At 39.8% G+C, this 13,456-nt stretch overlaps 1 protein-coding gene across 1 annotated transcript; it reads left to right on the top strand.

Moving 5' to 3' along the window:
* Positions 1-3,707: 3,707 nt before the first annotated feature.
* LOC134643530 (poly(A) polymerase type 3-like) lies at positions 3,708-10,660 on the top strand. The gene is made up of 16 exons (XM_063495944.1): positions 3,708-3,794; positions 3,899-3,980; positions 4,163-4,272; positions 4,356-4,409; positions 4,513-4,627; positions 4,750-4,839; positions 5,215-5,353; positions 5,481-5,553; positions 5,657-5,777; positions 6,004-6,088; positions 7,336-7,389; positions 7,557-7,676; positions 7,769-7,830; positions 7,952-8,181; positions 8,750-8,847; positions 10,471-10,660. Exons 1-16 carry the CDS (start codon positions 3,708-3,710, stop codon positions 10,658-10,660), a joined length of 1,710 nt encoding a protein of 569 aa, XP_063352014.1.
* Positions 10,661-13,456: the final 2,796 nt, after the last annotated feature.

Raw genomic sequence — 13,456 nt, 5'->3', positions numbered from 1 at the left:
ATGATGCTATGAGAGCATCCTAACTCCTAACCCAGGCCAGAGTTCGCAGTCTATCAGGTCTGCATGCCAGTGCCAGGGGCCTCATCTTTCCTCAGCCCTCAGCCTTAACACCGGCTCTCCACAAGGCTGTGTACTGAGTCCCCTACTGTACACTCTGTACACACATGACTGTGTTAGTTCCCACCCAGACAACGCAGTCATCAAGTTTGCAGATGATACCACCGTGGTGGGGCTCATCTCTGGGGGAGATGAGACGGCGTACAGAGCTGAAGTTCAGAGGCTGTCAGATTGGGGTGTAGATAACAACCTGGACCTCAATACCACCAAGACAAAAGAACTGGTAGTTGATTTCAGAAGGAGGAAGTCTGAGCTGCAGCCTATCAGCATCAACGGGGAGTGTGTGGAAAGGGTCTCCAGTTTCAAGTTTCTGGGTGTGCACATAGACACAGACCTCCAATGGAGCTCTAACACCTCTGCGGTTTTAAAGAAGGCCCAACAGCGTCTCCACTTTCTGAGAATCCTCAGAAAAATGGACCTGAAGAAGGAGCTACTGACCGTCTTCTACCGCTGCTCCATTGAAAGCGTGCTGACATATTGCATCAGTGTGTGGTTCTCCAGCTGCACCACAGCACACAGAAAGGCACTCCAGAGGGTCATCAATATGGCCCAAAATATCATTGGACATCCTCTTCCCTCCCTGAAGGACCTGTACAGCACTCGCTGTCTCAAGAGGGCACGCAGCATCCTACGGGACAGTACACACCCAGGACACCGGGTGTTTAAGCTGCTGCCGTCTGGCAGGAGGTTCAGGCTGCTGAGGTCCTGAACAAATAGACTGAAGGACAGCTTTTACAACAGGGCAATAGCCCTGATCAATGCAAATAGCTGACCTGACTGGCTACCTACCTGGACTTTTTGGGAGGGGAGGTAACAACGGTAAAAACAGTAACAATAATAATATTTATATTTATAACAAGGTGCAATAATAATTAATGTGCAATAATAACAGTGTGCAATACAAATACACTTATTCTTCTTTTTTATTACTAAGTTATTATACTGTGTTGTGTTGTTTGTGTTGTTTGTGTTGCGTTGTGATGTGTCGTATCGTGTCGTGTTGTGTTATATGTAGTGCCGACGTAGGACAGTTTTCCAATTTCATTGTACTATTGTACTATGTATGTCTGTGCAATGACAATAAAGAGTTATCTTATCTTATCTTATCAGTGGGTGGGGTGTCTGAGTTGGGTGGAAAAAGGGTGGAAGATCTGGTAAAGGGCTACGGAGTAAAGCTGCCGAAGAAACTCTTCAACTCATTTACTCTCTCCAGGCTGCCCAGTGGTTGTCTGTCTGTAACCTTAAAGTCAGTGATTTTCTATTCCAAACATTCTTCATGCAGGTCTGCTTGAGTTTGGCCTCCAGCTTCCTTCTGTAGGACCCATCACATTTCCCCAGCTTTACCCTCTAGGTTGTGCTACACCCTCCTCTTCCTCATTCTCCACACCAGAAGCCTTTCTTCTTTTTATTAAGCAGTTCCTACATGTTAGCCTCTGTAAAAAGGGTTGCATTTCATTATTTACTATGTTTTGAGCAAGTTAATGATAACCAAAAATACTCCGTATACATTTTCACTCCAGAGTAGTAATACTGGCATCAATTCACTGCAAATCTATTTAATGTTAATTGTTAATTACTTCACTGCAATTTTCACACCTGTAAAACCATCCAGTGGGCCAGATTAAACCATTTGGTTGTCTGGTTGTGGCCCACAGTTGTTCAAAATAACTCCTTTGTCACGTAATTTGTAACTTTGTCTGGCAGATGGAACACCTAAGTGGAGAGATATCAGTTAATGAAAAAAGAGAGAGAGAGTATGGGGTAAAGTTTTGAGTCTAATCCTAAAACCAGAGAGAGTGTTTGTCTCCTGAATCCAAACTGGAAGCTGGTTTCATATGAGTCTGATAGCAGAAATCCCTTTCAGATATTCTCTTTAATACATGATGGGGTCTAATTAGCAGTAAGGAGAAGGAATTTTAAATTTAATTTTGGATTTAACAGGGAGCAAATGGAGAGACGTCAGTATAGGAGAAATATGACTTTCTTGTCCCTGTCAGAGCTCTCGCTGTGGTGTTTTGTACTACCTGGAGGCTTTTGGGGCTTTTTAGAGCAACCTTATAATAATGAAGCACAATAACTAACAATTAATTAATTATTGTTAAAAAAAAAGAGACTTATTGCATAAGTGATACTTGTATCAACTCTATTAAGCATAGTTAAACACTTAATGATATTCAAAACAACGAGCTTCGTTTGAAATAAAGTAATATTTTAATGTAATACCACAGGTAATGGACAAATATTTTGCTTATATTTAAATATCAAATTCAAATATTTTATATTGAGACAAAACTAATACCTAGCTACTCTGACTGCGCCAATATAAATTTAAAGTGGACATGATCTACACATATTAATTGTAATTGCACAGCTCGGCACAGCTGACCTGGACACCCAACCGTCATTCCTAACAAGTGGATCTTCCCGTTTCAGTGCAGCTAGCCAAATAATGAATAACCACTTACTGCCTAAGTGATAAAGTGACAGCCTATCCTTTATTTTATTTTTTTAACAAAAAAAAATATTGTTGCAGCCAGGGGTAATAAAAAGTGATTCTCTTAGGCTGTTTTTATTTATAACAGCTTTCTTTTCCACTCAGTAACTGATTCTGTTATTAGTTAGCTTAGCTGACATAAACTAATGTTACTACATGAGCAGCAACCAACCCAGTGAGGTCACTTTCTGTACTGACACAAGAGGGCGCTAAACCTGTTCAAAAAACTTTAGGTTTGAACACTTATTTCTTAAATCCAGCTTCACGGACAGAGTTAAATTATTACTGTTTATCTATTACAGTGTTTTTGTGTAAATTACGCTTGATACTTGTAGTGTTTCATGTGCACTTTAATGCAGCTTTAAAAGCATACATACCTGGGGCTCACGTCACGTGTCACTGTTCTTCTGCGACTCACCTTCATCGCTGAACATGGAATGTTCAAGGAGCATGTATATGAAAACAACTTAGAATTGGAGCACATTAGCGCTGTTTTGATTTAAAAAAGCAAGCAAGCAAGATATACCTGACTCAACTAAAGAAACAAGTGCAACAATGTTTCAGTAAGTACTTGCATCCACTTTTTTTGCCTGCTTTTTCAGTAATTTAGCTAGCTAAAACACATATATATCATTGCTATCCGGTCTTTGTTATGGTTACGGATTTGTTATGGGATTAATAGGAATCATATTTAAAATTTCGTAACAAAATAGTTACGAGTATTATAAAATAAGTACATTTTATGCATATTGTTAGTTTTTTCGTAATGTTATTTATTTTTAAGGTTTCCCATTAGGACACTAGCATTTTCCTTTTACTCCAAACAGGAGCCAAGCTCCCACATGGTCAGACATGCCAAGGACCTATGGGCTCACTGGTCCTATCAGCGAGGATCTACCTGAAGAGGAAAACTTGATCCAGACCAGAAAACTGTTAGACACTATGAAATCCTACAATGTATATGAAAACAACTTAGAATTGGAGCACAGGTATTATACATAGTTTTCCCAGCCCTGTTTAATGTTGCATCACCTTGAGAAAGAGTCAGTGCAAGCGGTTGCCTGCATAGCACCCCTCACTTCAGAGAAATTTCAAAATGCTCTACTTCATCTGCAGAGAAAGGGTTGTTAAAAGACTGGAGTCCCTCTTTAGGGATTGGCTCAAAGAAATGTGCATAGAAATGGTAAGAATTTATCTAGAATTTTTTTAAAAAAGAATCTCCAAATCTGAAAAACAAAGAGAGTTGCACAGGGTTTATTTTGATAGGTAATGTCATTTGATTTTTAGAATGTACCTAAAGTGGTTACAGAAAAAGTTGGAGGCAAGATCTTCCCATTTGGCTCGTATCATCTGGGAGTTCACTCAAAGGGTAATTACCCAGACATTATTTAATGTTGTTGTGCAATTGAACGTTGCATGTCTTTGTGATTATACGGCATCTTTCAGTGCTAACTTTCTGAAAGAACATGGTGAAAATGATAGCCTAGGGCAGGACAGTAGTTAGCTCTTTCCCTGGCTTTGCTTTTATCTGAAATAGTGCCGTTTTGACAGGTGCTGATATTGATGCACTGTGTGTCGGACCTGGATTCCTTGGGAGAAAAGCCTTCTTCACCTCCTTCTTTGCAAAGCTGAAAGCTCAGAAGGAGGTCAAAGACATACAGGTCAGTCACATCACTGAGTCACTGTACAAAAGTTGAATGACGTTTTGCTCTTTTGTGCAAGCTGACGGTATCATTGTCCTCAGGCCATTGAAGAGGCTTACGTCCCAGTCATCAAACTGTCCTGGGAAGGGATACAGGTCATTTGTTTAGAGAGCAAATTTTTTAATAATGCAGGATGATTCAGGGAAAGTGTTTTTGTATCTGTCTTAATCATTTTTTTGTGTTTGTCTTACTTAAAAGATTGACTTAGTCTTCACTCTGCTGTCTCAGAGGAGCGTTCCTGATAACCTTGACCTTCTCAATAACAGCATAGTGAAGAACGTCGTAGATGCACGCTGTGTCAGAAGTTTCAACGGTAAGTGTCAGATTAAAATTTGGTAATTAAATTGCTAATTAGCACCTGACAGATTTTCTTGGCCTCCCCCCTTAAAAAATAAGTAAATAAAACGAAATTCTACTTTTATTTCTTGTCTGTAGGCTACAGAGTTACAGAAGAGATTCTCAGGCTGGTACCCAATGTTCTCAACTTTAGGGTTGCTTTGAGAGCCATCAAACTATGGGCCAAACGTGAGTCGAACTTTCAACTTGCAGGATAATTACACATTTATATTCATATTGTTAAGCCATGTTGGCATTTCATTCAAGCACGCGCCTTACATTCTGAAATAAAAAATGTAGACCTTGAGTAGTTTACCTCCTGACACATCTGTTAGTATTTTGACATAATCTTCTGTCCACAGGCCAAAAAATAAGTGATGATTTATTGTTTAGTGGCACAGTGACTAGTACCTGTCCAAGTACCAATTTGAGTATTAGGAATTAGCAGGAGAATTAGGAAGCAGCAGCAATGCAAACTATAAAAGTCTTATCAAATACCTAAAGGGTGCTTTGAGATAATAATATAGATGCTGAAGTCTAATGTTCTCTGTTGTTTCCCTTCAGAGCGTAACATTTACTCCAACAAGCTGGGCTTCTTGGGCGGTGTATCGTGGGCCATAATGGTAGCCAGGATTTGTCAGGTGTACCCAAATGCTACCGCTTCTACCCTGGTGATAAAATTCTTCAAGATCTTCTCCATGTGGTGAGTTGTCTCACTTTTTCCCCATTTCCTTGATGAAAACCCCCCCCAAATATTTTTAAAATGAAGTGTGAACAACCAATGCAAACAAGGATCAGCTGCTGTGAAACTCTCATATGTTTTGTCTCAGGGTGTGGCCGATCCCAATCCGCTTGATAGAAGTAGAAAAATGCAACTACAACCTTCCTTTTTGGGATCCCAAGGTATGCCCAGCTAAAAAGAAATCTGGTGGAGTCACCACCACCAGATGTTTAATAAATGAACATTTTCAAAAAGCACAAGTAAAACGTGCTTCTGCATTTCCAGGTCAATCGAAGTGACCGCTGTCACCTAATGCCCATCATCACCCCAGTGTATCCGCAGCAGAACACCTCAGTCAATGTTTCTCGGTCCACGTTTGCCATCTTGAATGAGGAGATTCATCGAGGTTAGAGATTATAAGCACCATAAATACAAGCGTAATTTAACAGTCTTTGAACCTTTCTGTTTGCTCCAATGTGAAGTCAGTTGTTCAGGTGAAACTGTTCACTGAGTTAAGGTGGACTGTTCAGACTGTTTCACTCACAACATCAGGGATGTTCTTCTGTAAGCAAAGCGAGGGGGTTTAATTATACCTGGACTCTAACCAGTTTTATTTCCTTCCTCGTCCACAGGTCACGCCATCTGCCAGGAAATAGAGCAGAAAAAAGCAAAGTGGTCTGAACTCTTTGAACAAACGGACTTTTTCAAAAAGTACCAGTATGTATTAAGACATGTAAAGATGAAAATTGCCACACACAGAACACAACTGTCTTCCCCAAGTTCCTTATATTTTACCACACACTGTGTTGATGTTTTGCACTCGTGTCTTCTGATTGTTCATTTGTACTTTGACAAAGAAAAGAGCGTTGTATTTGATGATGTTTGACTTTTTAAATTGTAATAATAATAAATTAAATGAAATTAACAGCTATTTAAATTTTACTATCTTTACTGTATATAAAGGGCAAAATAAGAATGTTTTGTGCACACATTGTAATGTTACTCTATGTGCTGTGTAAATTTAAAGTGGGTGATTAAGCCGGGCTGTCTTATGTTATTCTTTTTGTAAAATGTCTGGGATGCCGACTGTACGATGATTGTACAGAAAATGCACTGCTGTTATTCAGTTAATATACAGGAAACCCGATTGGTTAAATTTAAAAAGTGGATCAGCTTTCGCCTGATACTGTGACGAATTTACGTTTGTACCTGACTTTACTGAACTGTGGTTGTACAAGTTTGGCTGTTTGCTGTCATTAATTGAAAAGCGTTCAGTGAAGTCTGTTTGAGTAATTTTATAGGAAGTGGATCGTCTGTCAGTTTTTGTGGGGATTTTAAATTATTTGTTTGCTTTCTAAACTCTTGGTATGCTGCTTCAGACATGCATTTGCATAATGGTGGAGTGGTGGGTTTGTTGAACAGATTTTGCTGTTTTCTGTCCATGATTCAAATATAAACTGAAACCTGTTGGGGTATTTGAAGTAGTTTTTCATTTATTCATCTCTATATGAGCTGTTGGATGGTTTGAGTCATTTTTGAGCTCCTGATATTCTCTGATTCTTTAATGCTTTCTCTAAACTCTTGTGGAATCTGTAGCTTCTATCATTTCTGCTGCACTTACATCGTCCTGTCTGAATAAATTCACCGTGTGTTCTGATTTTCTGGGTTACTTAATAAAATGGCAAATAAAAGGTTAATGGTGTAATCATCAGCTGTTGCTTTAAACGGTGGTTTTGCTTGTTTGTTGTGAGGGCTACACCGAGTGCAGTAAAGGGGAAATCATCAGTACGTCAGTATTCTCTCTGTTATGTGTACAGCATTGTTACCCACTGTCCTGTTACGCTGCCTGACTTGCTTTAAATATTGATTAGACAGTCAATCAGCTTCAAAAACAGGAAGCATGATTAATGTAAGATTCCAGCATGTGTGGAGCCTATCGCCATTGTTCTGTCTCATGTTTCAAGGCACTGCGCTGTGTTGGAAGCATCTTATACTACAGAAGAGAAGCGTCTCGAATGGTGAGTACATAGCGCAAAGCAAAACTGGAACATCTCATGACTTTGGGTATGAATCCTTCTTATGTGTTCCAGCACTTCTCTTAAAGGCTGAAAACAGTTTTAATATTTCATTCCCGACTGCTGTAGCGCTGTCCTCTTTCTGAAAACTCTGTTGTTCGCTCTGGCAGGATTGGCCTCGTGGAGTCGAAAATCAGATTACTGGTGTCAACTTTGGAGAGAAATGAGCTGGTCTCCTTGGCCCATGTTCACCCACACGCCTTTCCTGGGCACAGAACAGCGAATAAAAAGTAAACACAAGCGATGTTCTGGTTACGTTTAAACCGTGTTTATGAGTAGCGTTGTCTTTGTTAACTCGTGCCTGTTTTTCTGTCTGGTTTAGAGATGGACAGAGCACAATGTCGCTCATTGGACTTGTCTTAAATGTGAAAGACTCTGAAAGATGTAAAATAAATCTAGAGCGCAGCTTCAAAACTTTCACTAATATCAGTAAGTTTTTCTTTTTTTTTTTCATTAGAAAAAAGTAATTCCTGAAATTATAAAATGTGTTTTTATTTTGTTGCAGTCAACAGCCTGGCCAGGAGCTCTAACATATATGATGAAGGGATGTCCTTATCAGTCGCATGCCTAAGGAGGGAAGACCTCATTTATGATCCACAGCAGAAAGCTCTCCAAACCTCTGAAACTGTGCCGCCTTGTCTCGTCTCACCTGTCAGCGCTGACAAACAGGGCACGAAAAAGAGAGAACTACTCCATAGATCTGAGACACCATCCAAAAAATTCAACGATGACAAGGTTTGCTCAATCATCCATCCAAATTGCTTGTCTTGGATGTTAGATTGGTTTTCTTTTTTTTGTTTTGCTTTCTTAAGTGGTAAAAAAGTCAAAAGTTTTTTGGTTTTAAGGTGGATTAGACACTAAGCCATGTCACTTACTAGAATCTGTAGTAGTATTGTACAGTACCTTAACCCAGGAGTGTCAAACTGACTTAAGCAAGTTGGCCTGACCGGTGAAACTACGTGAAAAACATTTAAAGGTTTTGGTATATCACTGCTTAGTAAGTTAGTATCCTGTAATTGAGACTATGAAGTTTTAATTAATTCAGAGAAAATATTCTTGTACTTTGGTGTGGCATGGATGGCAGGGGGTGAGGATCTTTATCAATAGGAAAAGCTTTAAAGGTTATGAAAATACTGTATCAAAATATTGGGCCTCATTGGAGTCTTTGAAGGGCTGATACTGGCCCCCGTGCCCTATGTTTGACACCCCTACCTTAACATAAAGACATCAGACTGTTATCAGTTTTCTTAGACTGTCAGGAGATATTAATATGCTGTGAATAAGTCTGTTCCTTGTCTCTCAGAGTCTGCCCGTCGACCAGCCTCACAACGTCCCTTCAGGTGGCCACGTCACTGGACCTTCTGCATTTGCGAAACCCGCCGTCAGCCTTACAGCCCCCAGGTACAGAAGAACACGAATGAACAGAAACCTCTCCCTAGCTTCCTCCAGTTCATGTCTTCCATGTGCCAAAAATCACATAACATAGCAGCTTTTGTGAGGTTCATGAAAGTCCTGTTGTAAGCTACACTTACAACGTGAATTTCATCTCTTTACCACAAGAGGGCAATGAAGCCTTTCTACTCAACTGCAGTGAAGCAATGTGTGCACAGATCAACTTTTCAGACGCCAGTCAGTGGCTGATAAAGAAAAAAAATGCTGCAGATTAGAGTTATGGGAGCAGCTTTGGATTCAGTTATCTCTGCAAATATTCTGCACTTTGAGGACGGAAATTAAAGAATCCGAATGCTTGCATTTTTCACTTTAGTGTGTCGATTTGGAGACCAGATAATAGTAGTGAGGTGCTAATTAATACATTGGGGGTGGTGATCTATTATGATGTGCATTTAAAAATAATTTATCGTTTCTTTTTTCTTTTTTCCTGGAAGCCCTGCTCCCAGAGGAAAGTGTTTTGTCTGTTGACCTCTTCCAGCTCTTTGCTAAGTGGTGCTTTTAAGTCATCTGCTGTCTTTGATTAACTGCAATTAATGACAGGGACAAACAAACATCACTTATTATTGGGCTGTAATCTATTTGGATAAAGAGGCTAATAGGAACTATGCTTAAGATTTTAGTATTGCCAGAAAAAGAAAAAAGGGGGAAAAAACAAAACAAAAAGAAGCCTTCAATTCCTCATAGGCTTAGGAGTTTCATACTTTCACTTGCTTTGAATAGATTTCCTCACTCATTTCTACACCAAATGTGACATTTGCGGCGTTCAGCTGATGGTATGAAACTGATTCCGAGTGATTGAGGGAGAACAGGGCTTAAAAGGTGAGGCTGACCACTTTGTGACCATTTGAGAGCACAAAATATCCGTTGTGTGACAACTTGTAAAATTATCATGTGTGATTTTTTTTTTCTTTTAAAGCTACCTCAAAAAGGTACTTTTGTTCTTTTTGACATTTAGTCATAATGGATGTTGGAACGTTAATTGTATGATTTGTAATCACTCAAGTAAAAATTTGAACGGGACTAAAAACGGGCCGAGATTTTGATTTTGCAAAAATACCACGAGCTGGCTCTTTTTCTCTTTACTGTCTTTTGTTGATATGCAATATGTATCATTTTGGGGGAAGATTTGTGCCAGGCGAGACACTGAGATACTCAGCCATAGGGAGCTGTCTCATAACATGGCCTAGTTAAAGGTTTTCTGTTGTTTGCATCCCAATCCGGTCAAAATTTCCCAAGATATGGCTTGTAAGAGTGTGTATGTTGTTGCTAAGGAACAGTTTTTTCTGCACTCTCAGTAGGTGGTCTCTTTATGAATATCATTACATATCCTTATTCAGGGGAGGCAAGGCATGTTTATTCTTTGCACACCGCGTTTATCACTGTTTTCGTGTTAAAATTTGTGAGGGCTCTGTGTGGCCACTGTTTAGACCTTGATGTATTTCCTAATATCTACAATTGTGATCCAGACTAATCGCTGATGATCTGATATATTTTTAAATAGGTGTGTGATCTGACTGAAGTTAAAAGCGGGCCTGTTTTTCCCTCACTTGCATTTGTCTGTAATTAATCAAGGACAACATTAGGACTCAATCCAGAGGTGTATCCACAGGAGGTCCAGTTTAAGGTCTGGGGCTCCCCTGTAGTTGTGGCCCTGCTTACTCCTGCCGTGTGCACTCTGTGTGGGGCTGAGGCTCAGGGCACGGCCCCCTGTCTTCCTGCTGGGCCTCCATCTGCTGTGGTGGTGGTTAGGTCCCCGGATTGATGGCAATACAATGATTTTATGACAAGTGTCGCAGTGAGTGACAGAGGGTCTCGTCCTAACCGGGCCTCCCGACGACCACGGCTCTCACATTTGTGGTCGGCTCTTTGCCAAGGCTAATGGGAGGAGTGATCCTCCTGCTGTGGAATGGGACTTGTAGTTTACAGCTGGCTGGTAATTCAGGACAAGGAGTAAATCTCTCCGGCTTCTGTCTCTTCTGGCACCAGCATGGTTTTTTTCTCAAATAGTAATCTTTGGTAAAAAATAAATAAATAAATCAGCTATTCTTAGAAACTAGCCTTCAGTGCTAACTTCTGATTGGTACATGAGTGTAGTTGCTCTTCTGCCAGAAAGACTAGCCCACTCTTTTGAGAGACTTTTGTTAAGCCTTCTAAACTGGTCTCTGAAGTTCCCCAGTTGACCCAGCAGCACTCCTTTCACACACCTGTCAACACGCTGTTTCTTTCCACTTTGGTGGGTCCAAGTTAAAAAGAAATTGTTTCCTTCATCTCCCACTACTCTCCTCCTTGCCCAAAAAACAGGATGATAAAAGCTAAGAAAGAGTTTCACATCTGAGCAACAGCAACAACGCTACTGTACCTTCAAAGGGGAAGATGCCACATTGTGAGATGACAGGGTATTGATATGAAAGTGTTGTCTCCTTCCTGGGAGAGATCAGAGGAGGCCTGGTAGATGTGTACTGTTATGTTGCTCTGAGTGATCTGACCAGTGTGGTGGAAGAGAAGTGCCATTCACTGGGAAATGTGCCTGTGTCAGTTTTTCCCTGACAGGATCCAGTGTAATACTTCGGAATAGGCATCGGATTCTTTTTCTTTTTTGCTCTCTTTTAAAAAAAGAAAAAAGAAATCTTTGCTTGAGTTTGTTGTTAATCACTTTTTGGGGCTATAAATTACTTTTAATTTCTGGAAACTGACATTTCTGGGGAAGAGAACACAGTTGATACCAATAATGAAGATTTTTAATCTGTTACACACATTTTAGTCTTTACTTTGTGTACAAGACAAATCAAAATCCCTGAGTTATTTGTTAAATCTTTATGATATCTGTTGTACTGTGCATTCTAATCAAGGATTGTTCTGCAGAGGGGGGTGTTACAAGCTTGACCACTAACTTAGTTCTGCCTGTTTCTCTTACAGGCAGACCACTTAATTGCCACCGGTTGGAGTATAATAAAATACTCCATCTCCTTTAATTGCCTGATTTTTTTTATTTTTGTGTGTGTTAAGCCTATATTGTACTGAAACTATAGTGCTAAACACACATGCATTGCTGCATGTAGAAGAAAAAAGCATGTAAGCACATAAATCAGCCCCACAAGCATGCAAGAGCTTCTGCTTTAGAAACTGAAGTGCTGCTTGTGCTAATTGACTGACTGACTTTTGACAGTTACGGGGCGGAAACCAAGGGAGGAACTGGCCTTTTGATGGTCACTTTAACAGCAACGGCACACACGCAACCTTCCTGACTGACAGCTTCGGTTAACTGAGTTATGCTGAGTTACAAAGTGGCAGAAAAATGACTTTATATTTGTGTTTGCTCAGTTAACTGAAGCTGTCAGTCAAGAGGTGGGGTTGTGTGCATATTATTTCTTTGAAAGTGATCACTGATAAGAGGGTCAATCCCTCCTTGTCACACCCCACCCCCCCCACCAGGAACTGTCAGATCCACTTTAGCAGCAGTTACCTGTAAAAGCATACAAATCCACAAACTCTCGAACACCTGGTTGCTGCTTAATTCCACACCTGCACCTGTTGAATTTGTGCACATATACTGTGCGAGGGGAAGTGAATGCCTGACACCTCAGCAAACAAACCTAAATAAGCAAAAAAATTTTTTACACATGGAAAGCTGTCTTCTACCTTCAGAAGACTTCATGATAGCAAGGATTCAGAAACTACACAATGTAAATGTAATGCCTTTTGGAAGCCCATTAAAGTTTGGACCAAAGCCACATTTTCAGCACCAAAGAAAGTAAATTAATGAAGTAATTAATACTTTATTTAAATGTGAACTCCCCAAAGTCTCAATATGCTTTACAAGAAGAAAATGAGCCCATAAAACACACCGACATCAATAACATATATTCTAAATTGATGCTATTCTTTGCTTTCCAGGTTCTGGTCACAGCGTGCCTCTAATTTATATGAGTCTGAGTCTTTTTTATAAGAAAAATTCATGTATGTCCTCTAAATGTCCCCAAGTAAGGAAATTATAGGACAAAATAGGAAACTTGGCTAGATTAAAGCTTAAAAACAGTGAAAGAGAAATAAAAGCATTTGGCGGTTTGTGTTTATGGATTGTAATTTCTGCATTAATGAGAGTAGATATCAGCTTAGTGATTCTGACAGTCAAAATATTGTCTGTTTGTAAAGTGTGACCTGCTTATGCTCCACAAATGAAAACAAGAGTGTTAATAATAGACTAATATCAGGATGTATCTAAATTATTCTGACAGTCGTCTGGAAATTATGGAATTGGAAAACTGTCCTAAAAAGCAAAGAAAACGCTCAGTGTCTGCTTTGCAGCAAAGGCTGACGTATACATCGGGATGAATAACGAGCTTTTAAATTAGTCACAGCCTGTGAACTTGTGCCAAGCAAAATTCTTGACAACAGGTGAAGTCAAAAATTCTGATACAAAGCTCCATTCAGACCTCTTTCTGAAGTCTACTTATTACTGTTGACAATAAACAACTTTCATATGCTCCTCTAAACACTTTTCAGCCACATGTAAATGAGTGCAGCGTAAGACTTAATGTAAATATCTTGGTTTAAAAGG

This window comes from Pelmatolapia mariae, linkage group LG15 (genome assembly GCF_036321145.2).
Source record: "Pelmatolapia mariae isolate MD_Pm_ZW linkage group LG15, Pm_UMD_F_2, whole genome shotgun sequence".
Classification (NCBI taxonomy): Eukaryota; Metazoa; Chordata; class Actinopteri; order Cichliformes; family Cichlidae; genus Pelmatolapia; species Pelmatolapia mariae.
The sequence above is the reverse complement of the archived record's forward strand: the minus strand, read 5'-3'. Positions and strand labels throughout refer to the sequence as shown.

Excerpts from the sequence above, each read along its gene's own strand:
- LOC134643530 (XM_063495944.1), top strand. The coding sequence starts at position 3,708 with ATGCTCTACTTCATCTGCAGAGAAAGGGTTGTTAAAAGACTGGAGTCC. Across the intron at positions 5,354-5,480 it reads TTCAAGATCTTCTCCATGTG|GGTGTGGCCGATCCCAATCC; the intron begins GTGAGTTGTCTC and ends GTTTTGTCTCAG. Across the intron at positions 5,778-6,003 it reads GAATGAGGAGATTCATCGAG|GTCACGCCATCTGCCAGGAA; the intron begins GTTAGAGATTAT and ends CCTCGTCCACAG.